Raw genomic sequence first — 23003 nt, forward strand, 5'->3', positions numbered from 1 at the left:
ATTACCAAGGGACCTTTTGACATTGGCCTGAAGTGTCCCCAGATAAATCCCTACGTCAGGGACGCCGGATTTTGAGCCAAAAGTGATTGTGGAGGTTCCTGGCATCAGTCTTATCCAGGGAAATGGAGCCAGTGGCTCCCAGTGCCCAGCACTGGGGTGGCTTTGGCTGGAAAAACGCAAATATTGGGTGCCCAGCCCGGTGGGGACACTGGAGGGACAGTCCCCTCCTCCCCAGCACTGCAGCCCTCGTTATGGGCACTGAAAAACCTTCTAATTACCAGAGGTCTCCTCGGGAAAAAGAGGATGCAGTGCATAATAATATTGAAAAAGCTGCATCCAATCTCATTTGGAGGATTAGGAAGTGCCAGCACACACACACAAATAAAAAGCTGGAAACAGGGTGGCTGGAAAGGTCCTCAGCAGAAAGGTCAGAATCTCCAATTTAAATGGGATGCCTGGTGTGGTTCTGCTCTGCTCCATAACCTGTTGGGGTGTGGGAAAACTAATTCGGGATTGAAGTCGCATTTGGGGCCTTTTGGGATTGGAAATTCAAGGGGATTTTTGGGATTTTTTTTTTGTTTTGGTTTGGGTTTTTTGTTGTTTGTTTGTTTGGGCTTTTTGTGGTTTTTTGTTTGGTTTTTTTTGCTTTTGTTTTTTTGTTTTTGGGGTTTTTTTTTGCCTGGGGGGTGCAGGTACAGCTGAAAGGGAGTTTCTCTCCCGCTGGTCCCTGCCATTCCCATGGCAGATGCTGGAGTAGCATCCCAGAGCTTTTCCAGAGGTTTTGCCATCTTCCCAAGGATGAGGCTGTGCTTGTACTTCCAGGTCTGGGTTATTATCAAGGTGACATCCAGGGAAGGGCAGGATAAGGGGCCTCATTTCATTTATTGATATTTTTCTATCCCTGCTGACCTCCCAGGTGGAAAATGTCCCTGCAATCCCGGTTTTCCCGGACTGGGGAGCAGTCTAGGGTAAAAAGAGGGAAAAAAAATAGGAATTGGGATGATGTAATGCTCAGGGTTTTGTGGGAGTTGGGACACGGAGCTCTGGAGGCTCAGTGTTGGTTTTGTGATTATTTGGAGTGGGGGGAATGAATAAAAAAACCAAACAAGAAAGAGGCAACGGTGTGGATTAAAGCTGGAAAGAAGAGGATTAAGGGATTGAAGGGAAAAGAAGTGCTGGGAATGCAGATGGAGGGGATATTTCCCCTTTCAGCCACTCTGCCTGTGGGAAAAGGGGGAAAAAAGAGGTTTTGATAAGCTCTTTAAAAAATTCATGAGGTTTCCAACGCTGTGTTTGTTTATTTGTTCCCCAGGGATAAACTCCTGGAATACAACATCCCATTTGTCAGCAGGGCCTAAATCAGTTTGTCCTGCTAATAAATATAAAAACAACACTTTGGGATTGTGCTGTTGGCACAAGGTATGGGGGGGGCATTTTGGGTCAGGAAAGAAAGATTTAGGGCAGGAGGGGATGGTTTGGGGAGGAGGGGACAGCTCAGGGAAAGAAGGGATGCTCCATCCAACCTGGCCTTGGACACCGTCAGGAATCGAGGGGCAGCCACAGCTTCTCTGGGCACTCCCCACCCTCCCAGGGAAGGATTTTTTCCTGAAATCCAATCTAAATCTATCCTTTTTTAATTTAAAACCATCCCCCCTTGTCCTCAGCAGCACAATTCTCTCCCTAAACACAAAGCATTCCTTAAGCCAGGCAGGAATTCCCAAGCAATGGGCATTTTGTAATTCATCCAGCTGCTTCCAGCTGATTTTGGGCTCAGGGTTTGGTTTTCCAGGGCTGGTGAAGTCCCAAATGTGATGGAGATTCCTGTCAGGGATGTCCTGAGTATCCTTGGTGCTCCATGAGAGGGGAGGCACATCCCAGCTGCAGCTCCCATTCCCCCAACCCCCCTCAGGCACAGCACCTTCCTTTTAAACTTCAAAAAGGCATCGAATTTCCATTTCTTCCCACTAATTCATGGATCTGGGTTTGTCTTTCAGGTGTTGGAGTTTGCAAGCTGCCCTTGGAGCACAGCAGGCACCGGGGTGAGACTGTGCCAGGAGAATCCATGGAGGCATCACCAAACAGCTCCTGGAATTCCTTCCTGCCCTGTAAACTCGGGGCTTTTGGAGGAAAAATGTTTGAAGGAGGGAATTTTAGGAGGGATGAAGGGTTTGGATCAGCGAGGAGTTCCCCACCCTGCGAGGGCAGCGTGTCCTGGGTGCAGGGAAATAAATCCTCCAGCAGCTCCTGGGAGCCTCAGGGATGATTAAATCCCCGGGATAACGGTGCTGGATGTGGGGAAGGGCTGGAGCAGAGGCAGGGACGAGGATCTGCCCTGACCTGGCCAAGAGGCAGCTCCATAAATCCTCAACCGTGGAATTTTTCCAGTGAACTTTTGGAGTTTTGGAGGCTGAGGCTGTGCCTGCTCCTGGCCTTGGCCTTGGTGGTGCTTTTGGTCTGGGTCAGGACGTTCCCAGCTGGAGCAGATCCCCAAATCCTGGTGGCAGTGCAGGTGTTTGGCTGGGGGGGAGCAGAGGAACCATCTGCGTGCACAGGGATCACCCTCACACTTCCATGGAGCTGTGAATGCAGAGGCAAAGCTGCTTCCCGTGTCTTTGCCACAGGATTTTGGCTCTTCCCTCAGCTCTGGCTGATAAATGAGCTCTGAGCTGCTCCTCACCCTCCCTAGGGCAGGTTTGCACTCCAGAGGGGGAAAAGCTGGAAGGCAGTGAGGCAAATCCAGATTTCTTCCAATGTGGAATGAAGAAACCTTCCAAAATCTCCATTTTTGCCCCATTTTGCCATCCTCCCTTGGCAGCTCCTGGCAGAGGGATTTTCTCTGCCCTCCTGAGGATGAAGAGCATCCCAGGGCCAGGCTGAGGGTACTGGGATGGTGGGAAGGAAGAAGTGCCACATCACTGTGTGATGGTCCCCAGGCAGGGGTGACATCCTCCCACAAAACAGGAGGAGATCCCAGGGGTTTCTGGGGGGTTTCATCCCCTCCAAGCTCTCCTTGCTGGATCTGCAGCCCCTGGAGCACCTGGAAAGTTGCTCCTGCCCAGAGGGTTCCCAGCAGGACCATTGCCCAGCCTGGCCCAGGGCAGGAGATTATGGAGCTTTGGAGCAGACACGTGGGATGGCTGTGTCCTACTTTTGGAGAGCAGAATCCAGTATTAAAAAAAAAAAAAAAAAAAGAAAAAAAAGAAAAAGGGCATGGTTGTGGCGAGAGCAAATATAGCAACAAAGCCCTGCCAGGGTGACATCCTCGCCACGGTGACATCCCCACAGCCTGGCATGTCCCCTGGGAATATGGAAAAGGGTTTGTTTGCCCCCCCAGAGTCTCATCCTCCCCACTGGGGCAGCACCTCCAGACACATTTCAGGCTGACACGAGCAGCGTCCTCCTCTCTGTCCTCGTGTTCCTGTCCCTGTTCCTGCCCCTATTCCTGTTTGTGTCCCCATTCCCATCCCCGCCCCATTCTCATCCCTCACTCAGTCCCATCCCAGCCCCATTTCCCACCCCCATCCCCATCCCATCCTATTCCTCATTCACCGCTCCCCATCCCATCCTAATCCCCATCCCACCCCTCATTCTCCATCCCCATCCCCATCCCAGGACTCGGTGATTCCCCTCCCTGACTGGGAGCCCTCCCTCACCAATCAATGCCCAAACTGGAGCCAATTAACCCCTTAATCCCCGAGAGGAGGCCAAGGGAGCTGGAGCAGCAGGTGCTGGGGGGGACATTCCCAACATTCCTGTGAATTCTGTGACTCAGCCCTGGATTATCTCCATTATCTCAGATCAATAGAACAGTTATTACTTAATGGGCTAAAATTATCATTCTGAGGACCCAGATCTGCCTGTTCTGGTGCTGCTAACTGGGGGGGGGGGGGGGGGGGTGTTAATGAAAATGTAAATCCAGGCCCATTAATCAAACAATTATTTGGGAACCACGAGACAGCCGGCGCTGAACCTAATTAAGAAATAAACAAAGTTAATCAGTGAGCAGAAAACATTTACTAATCAGAGAGGTACATTGCAAGCAAGAAATACCAGGGAATAATTTATTAAACATTCCCAAACCTGCTCCACTCCTTAATAACCTGACATTCCAGCTTCCAGGAAGGCCCATCCTGGGTTTATTAAAGCATTTGTTCTGCTTTAGGGTCCACTGGGTACTGCAGAACAGAAACTTATTACTCTGCCAGAAGAATAATTGCATCGATTTCAAATAATAGGGCCAGGGCCCCATTGGGGAAAGGGGGTGGCACCTGATCCTGGAGCTGTTTGGGTTTAATTATTGGCATTTAGAGCTCGCCCAGCTCCAAAGTTAATTCTGATAAAAATAGAAGAATTGCAACGACACCTAAAGATGGAGCTGGTGACATTTCCTTTCCTGGAAAACCTGCTTGTCTGGGATAAATGGGAATATTCACTCTGAACTTCCTCCTGCCCAGTGCCACTTCCCATCATCTCCAATATTTCCAAAAATAGGAAAAGCTGCAGGTCCCTAAGCTGCTTTGCAGTGTCCCCTTTGACCCTGCAGCAGGGCTGGGGTGTGGTCCTGGGGTTTTATCCATAAATCCGTGGCTAGGCAGGATTCCAGTGCTCCCATCCCATTCCTGCTCCTTTCCATCTCTGGGATGGAGAGGAGTGGGGCAGAAAATCCCTGGAATTGGGGGGCTGGAAGGAGACCCCAGCCTTGATACCCTCAAAACCCCCACTGCTCATCCCAATCCCTTTTCTTTGTCTTTTTTCGGAGCCACAATTAAGGCCATTTCCCCCCAGCCAGGCTTAGCTGTTTATCCAAAACCTCCATCGTTAGGTTAATGATTCTCAGCAAATTATTTTATCCATGGCCTGGCTCATCTCGAAAATGGAGCGGGAATGTTGGCAGCTCCATCAGGAGAGACGGACACCAGAACCACGGGGTAGTCAGTCCATTATCCCCCCTGGGATATCCCATAATGAGCAACCTTCCAGCTGCTGCTCAGGGCCCCAGCCCAGCTCCATTGGTGCAGGAACAGATCCACCAAGGAGTAGAGATGGTTTTGGTCTCCATCCATCCATCCTTGCATCCATCCATCCATGCATGCATCAATCCATCCATCCTTGCATCCATCCTTGCATCCATCCATCCATCCATCATCCATCCATCCATCCATCCATCCATCCATCCATCCATCCATCCATCATCCATCCATCATCCATCCATCCATCCATCCATCCATCATCCATCCATCCATCCAGCTTCCCTCTGGCTGCCCTGGCAGGTCTGGGACCCTGGCAGGGGTCAGGAACCCCCCTGGACAGAGCCCCCAGAGACACTGGCTGTGATCTCTGTCCATGGAAAAGAGTTTTCAATCTTACAGGATGAATTACCAGCTTTGAGTGTTTGATATGAGTAATAATTAAGTGTGGCACAGGTGCAAAAGTAAAATTTTAGGATTCTAGATTAGGGGTCCAAAGGGGACAAGATGGAGGAATTGGGTGTGTTTTGTCCTTTTTCTCCTTCTTCATGCCCTCCATGTTTCACTGTGGTGTTGGCATTTTTCTGTTGGTTCAGGCTGGGGACACACTGTCCAACGTAGGTGACAGATATTGGCACGTTATTGTAAATCCAGCACAGGTAGTTTGTGGTATTTAATGTTTGTACCATCCCACTGAGGGCAGAGCCCCACACGCTGCCCTGCAGGACATCCATCCATCGGGACAATGAACGACCCGAGATGGATCTCATGGAAATCCTCGGGCAGATCCATGGGAATGCGGCGTTCCCGTAAAATTCATCACAGGATTCAACAACTCTGGACACTGAATTGTTCTCCCTCATCACCAAAAAAGAAAATCTTATTAACATATGGACTCTGAGTGGAAGAAAAGACTGATTGCTGAAATCTTGGCCTCAGAATTTTCCCTATAAAAACCTCTTGTGCCAGGATGGAGGTGTGGGCATGGAGGAAAACCTCTGCTGAGGCTGACTTCTGGTGCCCACCCCGGGCTCGGCTCTGCTCTTTCCTTGTGGCTGGCTAGATAGAATTTATTGCAAAATAAATATTTTATTTTTTCATTTTTATTTGGCTGGACAAATATTCATTTATAACACAGGCATTGGGAGAAGCTGGATGACCCACGCGGGTCCCTGCGTCACACCAGCAGGTTCCCAACCTGTGCATCAGCACCTCCCTTGCAGCCCCGGGATGATTTCCAGGCCACCAACGCCATCCCCGTGTCATTTTTCAAACAATTAAAGATAAAGAGGCCTGAGCACAGCTCATATTTCAGTGTTAACGCTGCTGCCAAATATCATCGCGTCAGCACCGCTTGTAAAACAAAGGAGATCGATAAGATTCCCACTCCGGCTCGGGGTTATCCTGCTGCACCAGAGCCCGCCAGGGACCTGCTGGGCTTTATTTTCCTTTTCCTTGTGGTTTTTATCCATCAGCTGCTTAACGGGCTTTGCTTGGTTCTTCTGCTTCTTTCGCGAATCTCAGAAAAATTTGGGTTAGAAGGGAAATAAAAATCCATCCTGTTCCATTCCTGTTGTTTTCCACTACCCTGTGCTGCTCCAAACCCCATCCAACCTCCCCTTGAGCCCTCCCAGGATGGAAGGAGCGCGTTTTTCAGGGCTATAATTCCACCTGGCAGAGCGGCTTTCCCTTAGGCAAGTTTTCATTTTGGTTTCCCTGAAAACTTTCCAGCTGCTCGATCACAGCCAATCTGCAAGGCCAAGACATTTCAAACACCCTGAGAGCAGCTGGGGATGGAAGGTGTGAGCTCCAGCAAGGTGAGAGCTCCTGGAAACTCATCCTTTGGGAGAGTTTTGGAGATCAAATTCCCCCTCTGGAAGTGCCACCTGCCTTTACAAAGGAGTGGGAGTCACAGGGAGCTGAATAACTTGGGTTTTAAAAGGAAAATACTCTTTGTTAGAGGCTGAATCAAGCTCTGATTTGCCGAGGCTCTGAAGATCTTGGCTGTGGCACTCCGGGTTTCCATGACAGGGCTCTTATCAGGGCGATACCCATCAGCTCCTGGCTGGCCCTTCATTAAGGATGCTAACCCTCATCAGGGGACAAAGAGGAGTGACAGAGACACCCTCGAATTTCTCAGGCTCCTTCCCTCTCAAATTCGGCCCATCCTGTTTACAAACACCCCCAAGGCTTCTCAGTGGCAGTTCCCTTTGACCCAAACTAAATAAAAAAATTTTTTTCTTTTGCTCTTTTGTCTGCCACAGCTTTTATTCCCCAGTTTCCCCGAATCAAGGCGAGCCTTTTTGTTCAGACAGCTTTTGAAAGACGTTTGTGGGGATTTTTCCCAGCAAACCTGAGAAATCCGTTATCTCTGCAGCCCTAATGGATTCAGGGAGCTGCTCAGATCTCTGAAAGCAGAAAACTGCATTTTCCAGCCTCATTCCAGCTGCTCCATCCAGCTGGGAAGGAGGTGCTGGATCTTCCCAATCTGCCCGTGACCTTTGGTAGGGGGTTTGCATTCATTGCCCTTGTGAAAAATGCATGTTATATGGCTCTATATGTATTATGTTATATTGATTAGTTGTGCTTTTGTAGTTAAAATGAAGACTTTAACAGTTAAAAAAAAATTATATATATAGAGACTCTGTATGTGGGGGGGAAGGTTTTTATTTTCTTTGTTTTTAGGATGAGATACTCGCTTCGAGGAACACCTAAATCTTCCAAAGGAGAGGAATTTATGGCTTCTTATCAGAAGAAACTAATTTCTTCAGGCCTTGCTCAGACTCGAGGACGCCAGGGGATTAAAGGAAACAGTTGACATACGACCGGAGTTTCTTGTTTAGAATAGAATGTATGCATAACCATAAAGGTGTATGAATATGCAACAAGTGTATTGGTTTAAGGGTGAGTCCTTTGTTCACAAGGGATGCTTTTCATGGCTGAGTGTCCGAGACCATCCGGACCATCCATAATTCCTTGCCTTTTATTGTCTTGTAATTATCCTAACGCTAAACTTTATTACTGTAATTGTATGATTATTTTTATAACCGTTTTATTATTATTAAACTTTTAAAATTTTAAAAACTGATTGATTGGCGTTTTTCACAGCCAGCATTCCCAAAATGTCCCCAAAGGAGCCGTGTCCATGTCCCCCACACCAAGGATGCAGCCCCCGCTGCTCCCCAGCTCCCATCCCGCTCCTGCCAGGCCAGATTCCACTCCCAGCTGATCACAGCCCACCCTGAATTCCAGGAAAATGCAGAATTCCAGCTCTGGGTGCAGCAGCAGGATGGAAAGGGCTGGATCCACAGGCAGGGACTGGGGGAGGGAGTGATCCCCTTCCCATCCCTGTGGGGATAACATCCCATCCAAACCCAGCCTCTCCCAGTTCAAACCCATTCCCCACATCCTGGGCAATGGGGAAATTTGAAATGCAGTCCCCAGGGAGCAGCTGAGATGAGCTCAGTGCCACCCCAGGCTGGGATGGAGCGATGGTGGTTGGGAAAGAGCAAAGCCAGGGGATGATGGCAGGAGGGTGAAAAAGGTTGGAATTTTGTGCTCATTTCCAATGAAATTCCACTTTCCACATTGGGCAGAGTGGGCAGGTGCATAAATTATCCCAGCTGGGCCTGGCATTGAGCCAGGAGATGCTGGAGATCCCATCCCATCCTATCCCATCCCATCCCATCCCATCCCACACAGGGTGCATTCCTCATTCCTGGGCTCTCTCCCAGTACAAACCAGTCACCATTATGCCCAGTTAATATTTAAGCTGGGCTCAGTCAGTCTCCCTTTCCTTTTCCAATTCCCATTAACCCATGCCACTTTTCTTGGACCGTAGGGTCTGTTGGAATCTGGGATTTATGGCAGCTGCAGACCACTCCTCACCCCTAAGTTACACTCCCATTCTGCAGCCTACAAAAAAAACCAAAAGAAACCAAAAAAAAAGAAAAGCTGAGTTTTCTTCTCCGAAAAAATGGGAAATTCACACAACCACTAAAAGCCAGCTCCCTGTTTCACTGGCACCCCCTGAGGGTCTCCACTGACCTCTCCCACTCAAGATCCAACATTCCCCTGTGGGAAAAACGTCCCAAAACTCAGCTTCCCCCCAGAAATTCTTCATGGCATCTCCAGATGCCAGCAAGACTTCACCACTGCAGTGGCCAGTAGCCCAGAGGAGGTGGTAGCCACACTCTGGGCGTTGGGGTGGAAAGAAAACTGTTTATTTTAGGCTGAGATTGATGAGATGAAAGCCATTGATCCCAGCTCGTAATTACATTGTTATCTCTGCCCTGGCAGATAAAGAGATTTCTCCCTGCTGGCTTTTGGAAAAGCTGGGCTGGAAAGCGGATAGAGGAGGGATATATTTATTTGAGCTCCTCTATTTTTTAGGTGAAATGTTAAAGAGGAAAAGCTTGGTTTATTTATTTTTTTTTCCCCCAGGAGATGGGAAGCCAGGGAAGGTTTCTCTCCTGCTCAGTGCCCTCTTGGTGCCCCAGGATCAGGCAGGAGATGAGGAGAGCTCCATAAAATGGAATTTTTAATGAATTATCCCACAGGAGGTAATCAGAAAACAGCACTGCAGGTCACTGGGTGCTGCTGTGACCTCCTGGAGCCACAGGAGCCTTGGAGAGGAACCACTTGGCCTGGATTTCACAGGAGTGGAACAGGAGCCCCAGGCTTTGCCAACACCTCCATCCCATGGCTTTTCTCCAGGGATGGTCCTGGCCCCTCTCCCAGATCAGCCAAGGACCTGCCTCAGGTCCTGGCAGCTGCTAAAGGTGCTGCTGCCATCCCCATTTCCCAGCCCCTTGGATGAAAATCAAACTGGGATCGATTTCCCAACCACTGTAAATTCCTGCTCCTGACTGGCCTGGCCAGAACCAGGATGAGAATCCAAATTTTGATAAATCCAATTAACAGATGAGGAAAGTGGCTGGGAGAACTGAATGGTTAAGATGTGCTGAGGTGGAATTAAAACTGGGAAGCCACCGACAGAAGCAGGAGATTCAAAGGATGGTCCTGAACAAGCCCAAATTGCAATCCACGGACTTTCCTTCTGGACTGGGTGGGAAGAAAATGGGAAGAGAAATAAGGATTAGAGGAAATAAAGGTTCCTCTCTTATTCCCATGGATTTGAGCAAAATCTTGGATGGGACTGGGATTCCTCCTCTGGGATTTCCCTGCTGGCCGCTTGCTGGGCAGGAAATGGAAAAGAGGAGGGGAAAAATAAAAATCAATGAGAAGACCCCAACGGCGGAAAACAAAAACATCGAAAAGAAATTAAAGCTCAATTTTAAGGCTGCTGGACTCCCCAGGGAACGTTTTTCCCAGAGGACAAAGCCTGAGCGCTTCCCTGCCGGTGAAGGTTTAGGAGCGGCAGGGACAGGGTGCGATTATCCTAAAAATTCCCAAATTCTTGGAAATATCGGGACATCCTTCCGGCACCTCCTCCTCGCTCCGTGCCTGGAGCTCCAGTGACATCTGCTGCTGTCGCTGGGCATCGCCACCGGCCACCGTCACCCCGGGGAATTGAGCCTAAAACCGCCCCAATAAAAGGAAATAAATAAAAGAAAATAAAAATAAATCGTTCGGATGGAGCTGCCGCCACCCAGCGGCTCCTGCTCCTCAAACTGGGGTGAGGGAAAATAAATTAAATAAATTCTCCCACCACCATTCCTGCTTTTCCTCAGGGGTTTCACTCCCAGGCACCAAGCGAGGGGAGCTGTGAGATTTAAACCTTCATGTTTTACCCAAACCCAGGAATTCCTGTTACCCCCAGCCAGGATCTCTCTCTCAACCACCCCAAACTTCTCAACATCTCCAGCCCAACTCAATTCCAGCAGGAATTCCCACCCCACCAGGAACTCCCAGAACCTCTGCCCACCCCGTGGGGTTCCTGTTCCCACAGGGAATGAAAAAAAGCCAAAAATCTGTTTTTTTTTTTTTTTTGTTCTTTTCCAATAGTCTCACTTTATTAGATACCACATCAAGAGAGGATGTTGTGCTGCATGCAGCGGAAGACTGGAGGATTTCTAATTCCTGTGTAACGTTTTCTTTTTCTCTTAACAGTTGTAAACTGATATTTGGCTGTAAAATCACTGCATGCGAGTCTGAATGCAAACAGCAGTAGAAGAGGCTTTTCATTTTCTTTTTTTTTTTTGCTTTTTTTTTGTTTGTTTGTTTGTTTTTCACCATTCCCAATCCATAGGTGCATGCTTTATTTACAACAAAAAGAAGTCATTCAGGGCAGGAATTACCATCAGAAAAACTGAGAAGAGGAGGGGCAGAGACCAGGGCTGTGGTTTTGCACGATACTGGGGAGATTGGCAAGTTGCACTTGATTTTTGGAGGTGCAAAGAGATGATCTGAATATCCTTTTCCCAAAAAAAAGCAGGCTGAACAGGGAATGGGAATACAGGACGGGCTAAGGGTAACCTTAAGTGAGTTGTTCTGCACGTACAAAGGAGGCTGGGCTGCTGCAGGACTGGGAGAAATTAAGGAATTGCTTAAATAATTATTTTTAAAGGTTTTTTACCCTCAGCCACACATTTCCCCAGCACATCTCCGTGCCCAGGTGCTGCTCTGGGTATGGCCAGGAATGTTTGGGCCTCTGGAAAGGGTGGTGGCAGCTTGGAGTCATTAAGTTTGAAAAAGGGAGAATCCAACCGTTGATCCTGGATCCCACCATCCCACAGCTCAGCAGGGCCTGGAGCAGGGAGGATTCAGCACGGGATGCAGAGGGAAACAGCCCAAAAAACGGGATTTTTTCAGTCTGGTCCTGGCCAGAGTGGCTCAGGGATGCCACCCTGAATGGCACAGAGGCAACAATTCCATGAAAAAGGGGGAAATTTCCAGGGGTTCTCTTCCATTCCACCCCAAGGCAAGCCACAAGCACCATCACACCACACCTGGGCTGAGGGAAGAGGATTCCCAGCTCTGGCTGGACCCTCTGGGGTGGGCTGGGTTGGCTTTTCCCAATTGGGGATCCAAGGAGGGGGAACCTGTGTCAGGCTGGGCCAGCTCAGCACAGAGGAGTTTTTGTCACCCAGGGCTGGGGACACTCAGGGCACATCAGCAAGTTCTGTTGGGGGTGGGGGGAATAAAGAAAATATCAGGAAAACAAAACTCATCTGACTCAAAGAGAGGGCAGCTGCAGCAGAGGGTGCAGGGGACTCGGGGGGAGGTTTCACACCTCATGCTCAGTGTGACAAAAAATTCCATATATTCCACAGTGCTTAGTGTGCTCCTGTCCATGAGGTCTGGGGTTTTCCAGGGCCAGGGAGTGGTTCCAGAGCCAGGGAATGGTTCCAGAGCCAGGGAATGGTTCCAGGGCCAGGGAGTGGTTCCAGAGCCAGGGAATGGTTCCACTGCCCAGCAGCAGCACCTACAGGGAGTCTGTGCTCTCCTGCTGCCCAGACCAGATCCGACAGCTCCAGGCCATCCTTAAAGTGCAGGCTGAGGGTTCTTGTGCAGAAAACTGGGAAAAACGAGAGAAAACCAAACCAAAACAACCCAAGTTTGGAAGTTCTCAGACTGTTCCAGCTAATTCCAGGAGCTGTGGTGGTTTAAAGCAATAATCCTTGCACACATCGGGGCTGGGGGAAGTAGCAGCTCCCTCAGCTTCCCTCCTGAGGAACAGAAAATCCTTGGAAGCAGGAGGGGTTGAGGGCACCCAGGACTGCCCTCAGGGCTCGGCCAGTCACTACTACACAGCTCAGAGGTGAAGAGGAGGTAGTCACAACCCTAAAACACAGCTGGGCTCCTACAGCAGCGGAGCCCCCGAATTCCTCGGGCAAAGGCTGGAAAGGACAGGAACCAACCCAAACCTGCTCCCCTGCCAGCACAGAGCTCCCTAAACCCTCCTTGTCGCTGTTACTGTGTTGGTGGTGGATCTTCTCAGCAAAGGACGCGCCACAACATTGCTCAGGTGGGCCAGAGCAGAGGTGAAGAAGCTCAAGCAGGACTCGCAGGATGGCACCGGTGACACCGGATTTGGCCTAACCACGACGACACGGACACCAGGCGACGGTGACACCCACACCAAAGCCAAGGAGCTTTTTCGTTATTGCAACTGAGGTATTGAGATCACACAAGCAGGACAGGCTGGTGCTCCCAAGCCCAGCACTCCCATCTCCCGGGGGGAGACGCCGGAGCCGAGGCTGGAGGGACACAGAAGCGTCAGGAACGCGACGGGAACGCTGCCACGGGGACCGGGGGGAGAGAAAGGGGGGAACAGTCAGGAGGGAACTATTGCTTGCCAAAATTACACACCAGGGGAACTCCACGGCCTCCCTCCCCCAGCTGAAAATAAATAGAGGAGAATAGAAAAGATCTGGGGGAGTTTCCAGTGGAGGGGGCTTGGAGGAGGGGGAGGACCCTGGGATCAGAGGCTGTAGCAAGGCGTGGCTGCGCTGGAAGACGACGGGACATCGGGGACATTGGGGACATCGGGGACCTACAGGGGTGTGGCAGAGGGTGAGGAGGGCCGGGCAGAGCTCCCTTTAATCACTGGCGACGTGGTTCTCGTTCTGCAGGGTGTGCCAGCGCTCGATCTTCTTGTCCTTGTTCTTCAAACACTCGTACCAGTGTTTCAAGCGCTCGCCCTTGGCCGTGATCCCCAGCTGGCAACCGCCTGGGAAAAGGGGAGAAGAGCAGACTTTGTATCCAGAGGTGGTGCTGCTGTTCCAGGAAATCCTGCCATGGACACACACCTCACACCCTGCAGCGCTTTTTCCACCTCCTGGATCAAAAGTCTAATGGAAACGCCTGGAGATGCTTTTCCTGCCCGGAAGACCTCCCAGGATGCTGGAGGTGGGGCAGTGCGGGGGCTGCACCCACCAGATTCCATCATCCCACCTGGCAGGTGACCCTTCCCATCCAGCAAACCCCGTGCCAGGCACCAAACCCCTGCCCCAGAGGGCAGAGCCTTCCAGCTCACCGATGTAGTCGTTGGATTTTCCGATGTCGTAATCCCAGACGGAAATGTCCAGGGATTTCTTGGCCAGGTCGCTGTGTTTGATGTCGTAGAAGAACTCCTGCAGAAATGGGAGAACCCACGTCACACCCCAAAGGAAAACACACCCTAAAAGCTGCAGTTAAGGGGTTGGACCTGATCTCTGTTCAACCAGGATTCAAAATCTGAGGGGAGGATGGTTAAAATGTCATTAATGAAGGAAAAATGCTCCTTCCTTGCGGCATCTCTTTTCCAGGAGCTGAGCTCACCCCTTGCACCTACGTGAGCCCTTTCCAGGTGTCCCACCAAAGCAGCACCAGTGGAGAATTTCCAGTTTCCACCCCCAGGAATGCTCATCCCACCCACATCCCCAACTGGGATGCAGGGAGCTTCAGGGGGTGTGGTGCTGCCATGGCAAAGTCATTCCCAAAATATTCCTGGGCACAGGAGTGGGAAAGGAGCTGGAGCAAAGAGCCAAACCTTGGGGTGTTCGTCTTCCACCTCCTCCACTCAACACTGCATTCAGTGAATTGATTTAATAATATAAAAAATATCCATCCATACCTCGTTAAACTCAGGATTCAACGTTTTCTTCTTAATCTGTGTCTTGTGCTTGGCCTTTTTTCCCATGTCAGGTTTCAGCCAACTGGGGGCAACAGAAAACAGCTCAAAATTCAAGTGCAAGAACAGTGGGAGTTTATAAGCTTTAAAAGTGAGTTTCTGGGATGGAAGAGATTTATTTAGGGCCAGTCTCCCTTCCCACCTTCCAAAGGATGTGGGAAAAGTGTGGGGCTGGGGCTGTGCAACCTGGCTGCAGATCCAGAACTCATTTTAGGGCTTGGATTAATTATATCTCTGTTAGAAGCTGATTTAAAAATGTAAAGCCACCACCTTCTGTTTGTGGGAGTGGAGAATACAACATATAAAGAGAGACTGGGAAGGAAAACTGCTCTGTTCCACTGAGCTACAAAAAGCTGAGCAGAATATGTTCAACATGAGAATTACTGGAGGAGTTTTAGGGAGAAAAGAGGTTTTTTTTCTAAAGGCAAAGGAGCAAAGGAGCAAAACCCCCAGCAGGAATGGCTGCAGGGACCTCTCCGTGGTGCAGCTCATGAGGCTGGAATAAAAACCTTATTCCTCCACATTCCCAAGAGGCGTGTGGATTTATGGGGCAGCAAGAAGGACACGGAGGGACATGGAGCCACCTCTGTCCTGCAGCCAGGGTGGGTCAGAGGTGGAGAGAAGGACCCCCTGTCCCCCAGCTTCCACCATCCCTGGACTCCCACCACACCCTGCATTAGTCACGGGTGGGAATCCCATGGGTGGGAATCCCACTCCTATGGATCCTGAGAAGTCAGGAACCAGCCCCAAGCCCACCCCCACATCCCCCACGTGTCCTCTGCTTGCAGACACAAGGTGATCAGTCAAAGCTTGGGCTCCTGAAGTCTCTTCCAGCCTGTAACAAGTCTGAGATTCTCCATGGGATAACCGCGGGATCTGGGCACTTGGAGAGCCACAGACCCAAGGGCTGGCTCAACACCCCTGGGCTCCACCTATGGATATTCTCAGTTCAGTCAGAGAGAAAAAGAGAGGTTTCTAACCAGGCTGGGCCTGGGAAAAAGTTGGAAAGGAATGTAAATAATTCTCTATCTCTCCTGCCGTTCACATTGTTTATAGATACGTTCTGCCCCCGTGTGTCGTTCAGAGCGCACCAATGGTGGGAGAGGTTTTTACTTTAATGAAATCAATCTGCAGGATGCTCTCTGTAAAAATAGCCATGCATTTAAAATAAATCAGTCGAGCTCTATCCATCGAGCCCTCTGAACTGGAGTTCTTTCCTCCCCATCCTGCCTCAACAGCGACGTCCACCCACAACGGGGACACCGCCACGGCTGCTGGACAGCTCCTGCTGCACCAGGGCTCTGCAGGGAGCCCAGCTGGTGCCTCTGAAATGTAAACTTTAGGGCATTTAGAGATTTTGAAGAGCTAAGAGAAATAAGTCTTACTAGAGTTAATTAAAATAATAATAATAAATGAGTAGGCCTTGATAAAGTTAGGAGTTAATAGTTAACTAATAATTAATTGCTTGTCAGCACAATGTTTAGTTAGCTGGGTTTATAATGAAGAATACAAACTGATAAATAGCTTTTAGGAACATGAGACAATTGTGGCCTCCTCTGTTCTGAAACCAATTGAAGACGAGGAATGGGAGTTCTACCAAGAGTTCATTTGTCAGATTTGCATTGAAAAGGTAGAAAGGTCAGAACGAGGAAGACTTCATTGACTTCCTCATTTTGGGGCCCCTCCCCATGAAAGGGACACTGACCCATTTCAAGGGACAAACCACGCATGCTTAATTGCTTTTGGAGTGATTAGCATATGAAGCGGGGAATGGGATGTACCAAAATTATGAATATATATTTGTATTTTGTGTATTCAATACTTGTATGGATAAAAAGACTCTGTAATCACCTGGAAGCTGCGGTGTGGATTTGGGAGCAATCCCACACACAATAAACACATATTTTCTAACTTTAAACTGTTAGAGAGTTTTTGTCCGTCACAGTTGGATATCGATACTAGATCAATATCCATATTTTTTTAATAAATCAGCTCCAGGTGTTCTCCAGCCCGGAGCCATTCCCAGCTCACTCACAGCTTGACGAAGGGATCCGAGTATCCGTTGGCGTCCATGGCCGCCAGGTGCACGCAGCGCACGATGCCCACGATGAGCCCGCCCTGCTGGGTGCTGTACATGAGGGACACCAGGATCTTCCCCCGCTCCTCCACGTCCCCGCCGCGATCCACCTGCGGGAGGAGCCGCCAGAGGAAAGCTCGGAGGGATGAGGTGGATATCAGGGAATGTGGGAGATAATGTACACAAGGGATGGTGGACAGGACGTGGGTGGTGTTGTTATAGGACATGTGAAAATACAACGCGAGCCACTCGCTATTTGCAAGGTAAATCAAAAGGTTTATCTTTTGATTCTAACTTTTATACTTTTCTAAAGGTGACAGTGGATTGGAGAGTGAATGGGCCACCTCTCCAAAGACATTGGACAAATCACTAATATATCAAGTTTCTTTACCCCTGTGAAGGAACGCAAAACAATAGGTTGTTTATAGAAATTGTGTGGGAAAAATTTCTAACAGAATGTAAACTCAGAAGGCTTTAGAAAAACCTTAAGAATCAGGGAGACAGGGTGGAGCTTGTCCTGCTCCAAGGACTCACCTCCTCTTCGTACAGGGCCATCCCACGGGACGCGCCGGTTGTTCCGGCGCGCTTCGTCTGGGGTGGGAAAGGGACAAGGAGACTGCCATGAACGACCGGGAGAGGCACCATCCCACAGCAAAAATAACCTGGGAATGCATGCAGCCCAGCTCCTGCACCGGACTCCTAAGTGGGAGGGCCTCAGGAATGTTCATCTGCTCCACCAACCCCCATCCCAGCGGATTCACCAGGTGACAGAGCAACCTGTCCCCTCCTCCACGGTGACATCCATCGATGGGGGATGGCAAAGCCAACAGGAACAGGCCCTGGAGTCACTTCCCATGGATTCCCACCAGGCTCTTATCTCCTGGCCTTGGGATGGCACATCAGCCCAGGTGGGAATGCAACTCCGATGGTGCTGGGGCAGTCAGGCACCTCCAGCCCCTCCAGCCCATCCCTGCATCCCTCAGGTGGCATTTCCAAGGAAATGGCAGGAATTTTCAGGAAATGGCAGGAATTTCCAAGGAAATGGCAGGAATGGAAAGAATTTTTTCAGACACTCACTGGTATTACTCTCTCCAGGCAGATGTTGAAGTTCTTTTTCTGGTTGGCTTTGAGTTTTTTCAAGGCAACTCTGGTTTCTCCGATGAACTCGTTGTGGCCGAATTTGTCCTCGTCACACACGGAGATCCTGGAGGGAAGAGGGAAAGGAGAACATAACCAGGCTGGAGCAGTCCAGAGCCAAACCCATCCCTGCAGGGGCACTGCTAGGGGGAGGGAAAAGCAAAGCAAATCCCCTCCAAACCCACCCTTGATCTGGATTTCCTCTGACCAAAAGCCATCACCCCCAAATTTCTGGTTTGACAGAAAAAAAAACAAAAAAAAAACCAAAAAGAGAAAAAAAAATCAACATTTTAAATATTTGCTTTGTGATGGGGCAAGAAATCAAGAGGCAGAAGTTTTCTGAGGGAGGATAGAGCCATAAATTTTAAGTGATATGTATATGGACTTTTTTTTTCTGGGTTACTGTCAAATCAGTAGAGATGCATGTCTCTATGATGATAAAAATCATAGTATAATCAATAATTCACTATTAAATTACAAGGTCAAAATGCCAGTTTTCCTCTCTTCAAAGCACCATCCAAATGAGCAAATTCATGTTGATTTTAACCCAAAACTGCATTTCCCACTGCCCCAAACCCTCCTGCACCCCTGGGGGTGGTGCTGTGGGTGAGGACCGTGACATTCACATTCTCTGGACAGAGAGACATAATAAATAAGTAAATTAAAAAGAAATATATAGAATAAAATAAATCTCTTTGAAGGACACCCACAGCCCCACCCTGGGGCTCCTGCTGGGCTTGCCTGAGGGTTTTCCTCTGCATGTCCTCGTCGGTGATGCCGTGGTACACCAGGGTCTCGTTCCACACCGGGTTCCGGGTGTTGCGCAGCGTCTTCGTCCTCAGCTTGTTCGACTGAGAGATCAAAAACACCAGGGAATTGCACCCCAGGATCCCTCCCTGCCCAAATCCCAGCTCCTGCCAGGGATTGTCACATCTGGCACAGCTGGGTGATGGGGAGCTCCTAGGGAGCACCACGGTGGATCTTTGCACGTGGAGGTTGGGAGAGCCTGGGTTTTGTCATTCCCTGGGGTTTATTCCATCAAGGAGAGGGGAAAAGGTGCCCAGGGCAGGATGTGGGGGCTCAGGTCACAGCTCTCATGGTCTAAAGGAGGTGACAGAGGAGCCAGCACTTGCCTGTGTGTCTTTCCCAACCACACATTCAAAATTTAAAAACAAAAAAAAATTGAAATTACTATCAGCAAGAATCAAACCAATTCTCAGCATCACACCTGAATTTTCTCTGAACAATACCAATACCCCCTGCACAAAGCAAAGCTGTAAAATCAATCCAATGATTTTATTATCAGTTTTCCCCCGGTTTTACTCCTGGTTCCTTCAAGCAAAACTCTGCTGCACCCTCTAAGCAAAGAGCTAACACTGCTGGTGGTCATTCCTTCCTCAAGATTTGCCCACCCAGACCAGCCCAGCTGGAGATTTCCAGGAATTTCCATGATGGAGCCAGAGTTTCCCCCATGGTTCTCTCCCCACAGCTCCAACAAGAATGTGCTGCAGCTTCCAAGCAAATGGATAATTCCAACCCTGGGCATAATTAGATTTTTGGGCAGATGTTTTGTGCTGCATTAACAGCAATGCCCCCTCTGGAGCTTCCCTCCACCCCTGAGCAGATTCCTGCCTGCAGGATGAGCTGTTCCTCGGGTCTGGGAGAGCATCTGGGAGCATCCTCCCTGTTCAGAGATACCCTCAGGGAAAAACAGCAGCGAGCAGAGAAATCAACAGGGAAAATCTGATCTGAGGGAGGGACCTGAGGGGGATTTGAGAAACCTCTGCTCCATCCCCAGCAGCAAAGCTGGCAAAGCCTCACCTTGCTGGCTCCGGGCAGGAGGTGCAGCTTCACATAGGGATCAGCCAGGCCATTGGAATCCATTGGTTTTAAGCCCTAAAAAATAATAAAGGAAACGCAGGATGTGAATCCTCCTTCAGCAAAGCTAAGGAAGAGAAAAATCTGCCCATGAAAAGCTCAAAGAGAAAATGTGTGCAGTGACCCAAGAGCCTGTGCCCTGAGCAGCTGTGGGTGTCAGGATGCGCTGAAACATCTGACCCATCCCTGGAAAAATCAGAATTGTAGAATCACAAGATGGTGTGTGTTGGAAGAGACATCAAATATCATCAAGTTCCACTCCCAGCCATGAGCAGGGACAATTTCCACTATCCCAGGCTGCTCCATACCCTGTCCAACCTGGCCTTGAACACTTCCAGGGATGGGGCAGCCACAGCTTCTCTGGGAGGCTGTTCCAGGGCATCACCACTCCCACAGATCTCTTGGATCCACACAAGGAAATGCCCCCCAACCCTCCCCAGCCAGGAGCAGCTGTGCCTGGAGCCTCCCAAGGGAGCAGCCCCTGCCAGCAGCCACATGGCTTCCTTCCCATTGTACCAGAGAAACTGGGAGCCAGATGGATTTAATCAGGGAAAAGGGGGGAAAGAGGAGCTCTTGCCTTGGCCTTGATGAGGGTGCAGTGCAGGGAGCTGTTGTCCTGGTCGTAGAGCAGGCTGAACTCCAGAGCTCCCAGCGTGGCTGACAGCAAGGGAGGAGGAAGAAACAACCTCGTTAAAACCCCAGCCAATAACTGCATTTAATCATCCCCGATTAGTAATAATTAGAAAGATTTGCGGGTCCACTGTAAAAGCCGTTTAATGCAGTGACACTGTGCTGGCAGCAGCCAAACCACCACAAATCCAGGCGGACTCGGGAGCTCTGCAGAGCTTTGCAGGGCAGGAACTGCCCAGGGAGATCAGCCAGGGGCTCTGCAGCTGACTCCAATGCTCCCCAGGCAAAGAGGAGTAAACCCTACCAATCTTCCCACAGCAATTCCAGCCCGGAGCACCCTGAGGAGATGCTCCAGCTGGGACAGCAGCTCCTCCCAAGGCTGGGTCTCAGCACCCGGCTCCTGTGTTGGCTGTCTGGAAACCAGCTCAGGCTCCTGCTCCTTCATCCCAGGGATGAAGAGCAGGCACAGAGGACATTAATCCCGACCTGTTCTACCACAGATCCTCCCCACCAAATCCCCAGGGAAGCATCATTCCCTAAGGACTTTCCCTGCTGGACACCCACCTCCTCACGCCCACCCAAACCTCCTCCAAATCCCCCAAATTCCCAAAGAAACTCCCTCCCTGGCTACGTACTGCCTTCATCCGAGTCGTAGCTGTTGGCATCCTCCTCCTCTTCCTCGCGGGGCTGCTGCTGCCGCTGCGGGGGCTGTGCGGGAGCCGGGGGCTGTGCGGGAGCCGGGGGCTGTGCGGGAGCCGGGGGCTGCCAGCCCGGCCTGTCCTCCCTAAATCCCCCGGCCCGTTCCTCCCTGGCGGTGCCGCGGGCCGGCTCCGGGGGGCTCTCTGCGGACGGGGACCCCGTTAGCCCCCGGCCCGCTCTGCCCCCAGCCCCCCGCAGCCAGCCCGGGGTTACCTTGTCTCTCCGGGAAGCGGGCAGGACCTCCAGCACCCGCCCTCGCCGCTGCTGCCGCCGGCGCTGGGGACAGAGGTGGTGGCATCACCGGGTGTCCCCCGGTGCCCGCTCGCACCCCGGGACCGCTCCCCGTGGTCCTACCTGCGGCTGCCGCGGGTCCAGCGGCGGCGGGACCGGCCGTGGCTGGCGGGGGTGGCCGCTGGCCTTGCACGGAGTTGGTTCTCCTCACACCTGCCAGGACAGGGGACAATCAGCAGAGCCCACCCGCGGGTGGCTCCCGGCTTTGTGTCCCATCGGAACCGGCCGGGACGCAGGAGCCGCTCTCACCGGGGCTCCGGCTGACCCCGCTGCTCTCGGTGGCGGAGTCGCGGCTGTCGCTGTCCCCACCGGTGGCCGGTCGGCCCTCGGCCGCTTTGCGGCTTCCCCTGGCGGCCGCTGTGGCGTCGGTGGCTGCAGGGAGAGGGAGAAAGGAGCAGTGAGGCTGGAAAAGCGAGGTGCCATCCCTGGGCGCTGCCCGGCCTGGGGGCGGCAGCGGGGGGACAATGGGTACGGCCACCGCAGCAGCACCCCCCGAGCTGCGGGCGCTGCACCATCAGGGCTCTGCACCATCAGGGCTCTGCACCATCGAACCTGCTCGGGAAATCCCCAAGGACTGAGAGTCCCACAGGAAAACAAGGCCCGAGTATCCATCACCTGGTCCTCACCACCCTGATGGGACCACAGCTCCACATTCCTTGGATTTGGGGGGATCCTATTTTCCTTCTGCTGATCATCTCCCATTTATTAAGGAGACAGCCGTGGCAGCCGCCTCTGCCTCTCCCTTCCATCACCCAGCGGATGAATCCCAGCCCGGCGCTCCGGGGTGATGAATTGCGACCCCACGGACGTGACGGAAAAGGTCTCGGCGCTCACCTGGCTGCTGCTGGAGACGCCAGGGATAAATCTTTGCCGTGACATAAATGGGCTGTTTCTCCTTGGCTGGGCTCTCAGGGTCACCGGGCGCGAGGACAAAGCGGAACGCAACAGATTGTGGGGGGGAAAGGAGGAGGGAGAGAGGGAAAAACACCGGGAATGCTGAAGAGCAGGGAGGGGGGTGGAATGAGCATCCAGGAGCAGGAGCCCCGTGGTGCGGAGAGAGCCGTGCAATAAATAATTTTCCAAGGGAGCTGTAGGAAAATCATGGGCACGGCAGGAACATGCTGAGCACCGGGAGGGACGTGCGGAGCTGGCAAAGCCTTCCCGACTCCAGGATGAATAAAAGCTGCCCGTGGGGCTGGGAGGTTTAACAGCACTGGCTGGGGGTGTGATTAAATATCCTTGATTAAGTGCTTTCCCCAACTGCTGCAGGGAAGAGGGAGATCATCAATTGGGGACATCAAAACCCGGGCTAAAGGGAACCATTCCATGCAGGAACTGTCCCCTCAACCCCTCTTCGCCAAGGAAGAGGAGGGTTTGCAGCCACTGCACTGCTCCCAACTTAATAATCACCCAAATGAGGAGCAGACGGTGTTGGACAGGGATCAGAGATCCTCATCCCATGAGGAAGGGTGAAAATGGGGGCGGTTACTCAAAATGAACTCCCAGGGAGTCCTCCTCTCTCTCCAAATCTTCCCAGCAGGAGCCACGTGGGGGTCGGGCTCTTCTCCCGGGTAAGAAGAAAAAGGACAAGAAGAAACGGCCTCAAGTCATGCCTGGGAGATTGGGGTTGGATATTAGGGAAAATTTCTTCACTGGAAGGATTGTCCAACCCTGACACCGCTGCCCAGGAGTCCCCATCCCTATGGGGGCATTTAACAGCAGTGTGGATGTGGCCCTTGGGGACAGG

The 23003-nt window shown here is 51.1% G+C and overlaps 1 protein-coding gene across 4 annotated transcripts in view; it reads right to left on the reverse strand.

The window, feature by feature from the left end:
- Positions 1-11183: 11183 nt before the first annotated feature.
- Positions 11184-23003, reverse strand: part of RPH3A (rabphilin 3A) — a 29627-nt gene continuing 17807 nt past the window's right edge. For 3 of the 4 annotated variants that reach the window (XM_030285404.4, XM_030285401.4, XM_030285402.4), the window contains 13 exons: positions 21506-21628; positions 21320-21409; positions 21179-21241; positions 20902-21108; positions 20214-20293; positions 19580-19654; positions 18500-18609; positions 17699-17825; positions 17156-17212; positions 16580-16731; positions 14488-14569; positions 13909-14005; positions 11184-13602 (listed from right to left, as the gene is read on the reverse strand). In XM_030285404.4, the coding sequence (XP_030141264.4) occupies positions 13472-13602; positions 13909-14005; positions 14488-14569; positions 16580-16731; positions 17156-17212; positions 17699-17825; positions 18500-18609; positions 19580-19654; positions 20214-20293; positions 20902-21108; positions 21179-21241; positions 21320-21409; positions 21506-21628 (1394 nt within the window). In that variant the 3' untranslated portion in view covers positions 11184-13471. The remainder of the gene's footprint in view (positions 13603-13908; positions 14006-14487; positions 14570-16579; positions 16732-17155; positions 17213-17698; positions 17826-18499; positions 18610-19579; positions 19655-20213; positions 20294-20901; positions 21109-21178; positions 21242-21319; positions 21410-21505; positions 21629-23003) is intronic. The other variant, XM_072936059.1, reaches the window with a different exon arrangement.

This window comes from Taeniopygia guttata, chromosome 15, assembly GCF_048771995.1.
Source record: "Taeniopygia guttata chromosome 15, bTaeGut7.mat, whole genome shotgun sequence".
Taxonomy (NCBI): domain Eukaryota; kingdom Metazoa; phylum Chordata; class Aves; order Passeriformes; family Estrildidae; genus Taeniopygia; species Taeniopygia guttata.